At 70.2% G+C, this 3,127-nt stretch overlaps 1 protein-coding gene across 1 annotated transcript in view; it reads left to right on the top strand.

Moving 5' to 3' along the window:
• The first annotated feature begins 637 nt into the window (after window positions 1–637).
• Klf13 (Kruppel like factor 13) overlaps window positions 638–3,127 on the top strand; it is a 51,729-nt gene continuing 49,239 nt past the window's right edge. The window contains exon 1 of the mRNA XM_008850605.3: window positions 638–1,683. Coding sequence (XP_008848827.1) covers window positions 1,095–1,683 — 589 coding nt within the window. The 5' untranslated portion in view covers window positions 638–1,094. The remainder of the gene's footprint in view (window positions 1,684–3,127) is intronic.

Genomic DNA, 3,127 nt, shown 5'->3' with positions numbered 1-3,127 from the left:
GAGTCCTGCAGGGGAAAGCAAGGGGGTGGGCCGAAGCTGCAGGAGCAGCCACCTGGGAACCGGGCCACGGTGGGGTGAGGCGCGGGTGTCCCGCCCCTAGGCAAGGCCAGCGGCCTAGGCCCGGCGGGAGTGGACACGCCTCCTCGCTTGCGCCCCGCCCGACAGGGCCCAGGGACATCACGGACAGGGCCCAAGGACAAAAGGGTGCCGTCCCGAGCGCTACCCTCTCCGCTCCTCCCCTGTGCCTATCCTGACACAAAAACTCTGGCAAAGGAAAAGCCCGGCGAGGTTCCCAAGGCGGGAGACACCGACCGCGGCCGAGAGCACCTACACCAACACCCGCCACTCTCGAACGTCTTGCGTCAGCGTGCTCCGCCGCCGGGCTCCGATTTCCGCCCCGCCTCCCGCGGGGCCACGCCCACACGCGCGCGCGCAGACCCGCGGCCGACCACGCCTCTCAGGAGGCCTGGATTGGCCAGACTGAGTACTCTACAGCCAATGGCGTCCGCCTCTGCCCTCGGCCGCGCCCCCTCCCGAGACGCGGGCGCGTGGCCGCACCGTGCCTCCGGTGCGCGCTCCAGGTTCCCCGCCCCCTTCGTGCGCGCTGTTTCCCCGCGGCCGCTGCCGCCGCCTGTAACCTGCGCCGCCAGGATGTGGAAAGGGGGCTGACGTCGAGTCCAGATGTGGCCCCGGCCCCGCCCATCCCCGGGGCCGGTCCGCCCACACTGAGCCGCGGCGCGCACGGCGGCTGTCCCGCCTGCCATAATGCGCGGTGAAGGTGCGGCTGCAACTTGCCGGGGTCATCCCTAACGTCGCCGCTCGACATCCTTAGGACAGGCCGGCCCTGACGTCGCGCGCACCCCTCTGGTCCGCGCCCCCCATGCGCTCAGTCTCCAGTGCCCCGCCGGGAGGACGCGGAGCCGCGCGGGTGACGGCACAGGCGGTTGCGCGCCCAGCCTAGCCCAGCCCAGCCCGAGGAGAGGGCGCGCCGCGCCCCCGCCCCCCGTCGCTCTCCGGAGGCCGTGGGTGCGGATGCGCCGCTGACGACTCGCAGCGAGAGCATTGCCGCCCGCCCGCCGGCTGGAGCCGTCAGCATGGCAGCCGCCGCCTATGTGGACCACTTTGCCGCCGAGTGCCTCGTGTCCATGTCCAGCCGCGCGGTAGTCCATGGGCCGCGGGAAGGTCCCGAGCCCCGGCCCGAGGGCGCGGCTCCGGCCGCCGCCCCCACACTGGCCCGCGCCGACGAGCGCCGCGACGGCAAGGACAGCACCTCCCTCTTCGTGGTGGCGCGGATCCTAGCGGATCTCAACCAGCAGGCGCCGGGGCCCGGCCTGGTGGAACGCAGAGAAGGGGCAGCTGCCCGCAAGGCGAGGACCCCTTGCCGCCTGCCGCCAGCGCCCCCCGCACCGCCGCCCGCGCCGCAGCCCTCCTCCCCCGTCCGGGAAGGCGCGCCGGCCGCACCCCCCAGCCCCGTGTGGAGCGAGCCCGACCCCGAGGCGGGATTGGAGCCCGAGCCGGGCCCCGCGGGGAGCGGCGAACCCGGCCTGAGACAAAGGGGTCGGCGGGGCCGGAGTCGCGCGGACCTCGAGTCCCCGCAGAGGAAGCACAAGTGCCACTATGCGGGCTGCGAGAAAGTTTACGGGAAATCCTCGCACCTCAAGGCGCACCTGAGAACTCACACAGGTCAGTGGGGCAGCCAGGACGCCGCGAGAGTGCGGACTGAGGACTGCGCGGGGCCGGCCACGCCCCCGGAGGTGCCGGCGGGCTGGGGCCTGGGCAGGGCGTGGGGACCCGAGTGCGGGGAGCCGTGAGCGGGGCGCATCTCCGCCTCACCCCTACCCCCCGCGGCCAGCCTCGTGAACCGCGTGACGGGCTCCGGGGCTCTTGCAGCGGGCGCCTGCCCGGCGACCGCGCCCCCGCCGGGCACGCCCCCTCCGGGCTCCTGGGGCGGGGCCGCGGGGGTGGATGTCGTCATCGGGGCTGGGGGCGGGTACCCAGCCCATCCCGCCCAGGCCCGGGGGTGGCGCGGGCAGGTGCGCTACTGCTGGCGGGGGGCTGCGGGAGGCGCTGGCGATGGAGGGCAGCCTGGGCTCTCAGAGCCGGGAGTGGGTGACCTGCTAGTCCGTCGCTGACCCCTCCCCTGGCCACCGGGCGCGCGCTGGCGAGGGGAGGGACCGGGCCGGGCGCGCGGCGGGCGAAGTTCACGCGGGGACAGGGCTCCCTGCAGCCACTCGGCACATTCTTCGCTCTCTTCCTGTAATTTTTCCAGCGCTCTAAGGTTTAATTTGTCGTAACCGGAGCTAATGGCGGTCCCGGATCCCAGTTCCCCGCCCGGAGCTCTTTGTGGGAGCCCAACCCATCCGGCCCGCGGGGGCGCGCCGGGCCGCAGGGGCTGAGCTGGCGGGCGGCGCTTTCTCTGGAAGGGAGCGCCCTGCCCACCGCCGGTCTGTCTGTGCCGGTCTCCTCCAGGCCAGATTCTCCCTTGACCCGCGGCTGGTTGCAGGCCGATGGCACCTGCGGGAGGGTAGCGGGCTGAACCTGCAGCCGGGGCGCTGTGGTCGGCAGCTCGCTCCAGTAGATCCGGGCCTCCACTTAGCACCTCTTGGGCGGATACTTAGTTGATTCGTTTGTGAAAGTTCCCCTCCCCCTTATTTTGGGTCTTAACACAATGTTGCAAACATTAGTTGGTGTGTTTCCCTTGAGTTCGCGGGACCTCTTCTGTAGCACTTAACTTTTTCCACTTTTGAGTCGGGGGTTCGTAGTCAAAATAAGCCCGTTATTTTGTTACCAGGGGTTGTAGTTTCTTGTTGCTAAAGTAGTTAACCTGCCCAGTAAAAAACACAAAAAGAAACTGAAGCGGTCGAGCTCAAAGGCCCTCTTCTGGCACGTTTGGAACCGAGCGTGCCCGAGCTCTGCAGGCGTCGAGTCTGGGGGTTCTCGGGTGAGCTTTAGCCACAGACGCTGCCCCCGGGGTCCCGGCCCCTTGGTGTGGCCCCAAACCACGTGGCAGGTTATGGGGTGAAGGCCGGGCCATTTCTAGGCATTCTGGGTCAGAATTGATGTTGTGTGATGGAGGTGGGTGGGGTTTGTCTGGGGTTCTCTGTTCTGCTGGGGCGAGGGACGGGTG

The sequence above is a fragment of the Nannospalax galili genome, unplaced genomic scaffold, assembly GCF_000622305.1.
Source record: "Nannospalax galili isolate Female #2095 unplaced genomic scaffold, S.galili_v1.0 scaffold685, whole genome shotgun sequence".
Taxonomy (NCBI): domain Eukaryota; kingdom Metazoa; phylum Chordata; class Mammalia; order Rodentia; family Spalacidae; genus Nannospalax; species Nannospalax galili.
Note: the sequence above shows the minus strand (reverse complement) of the source record. Positions and strands in the feature narration are given on the sequence as shown.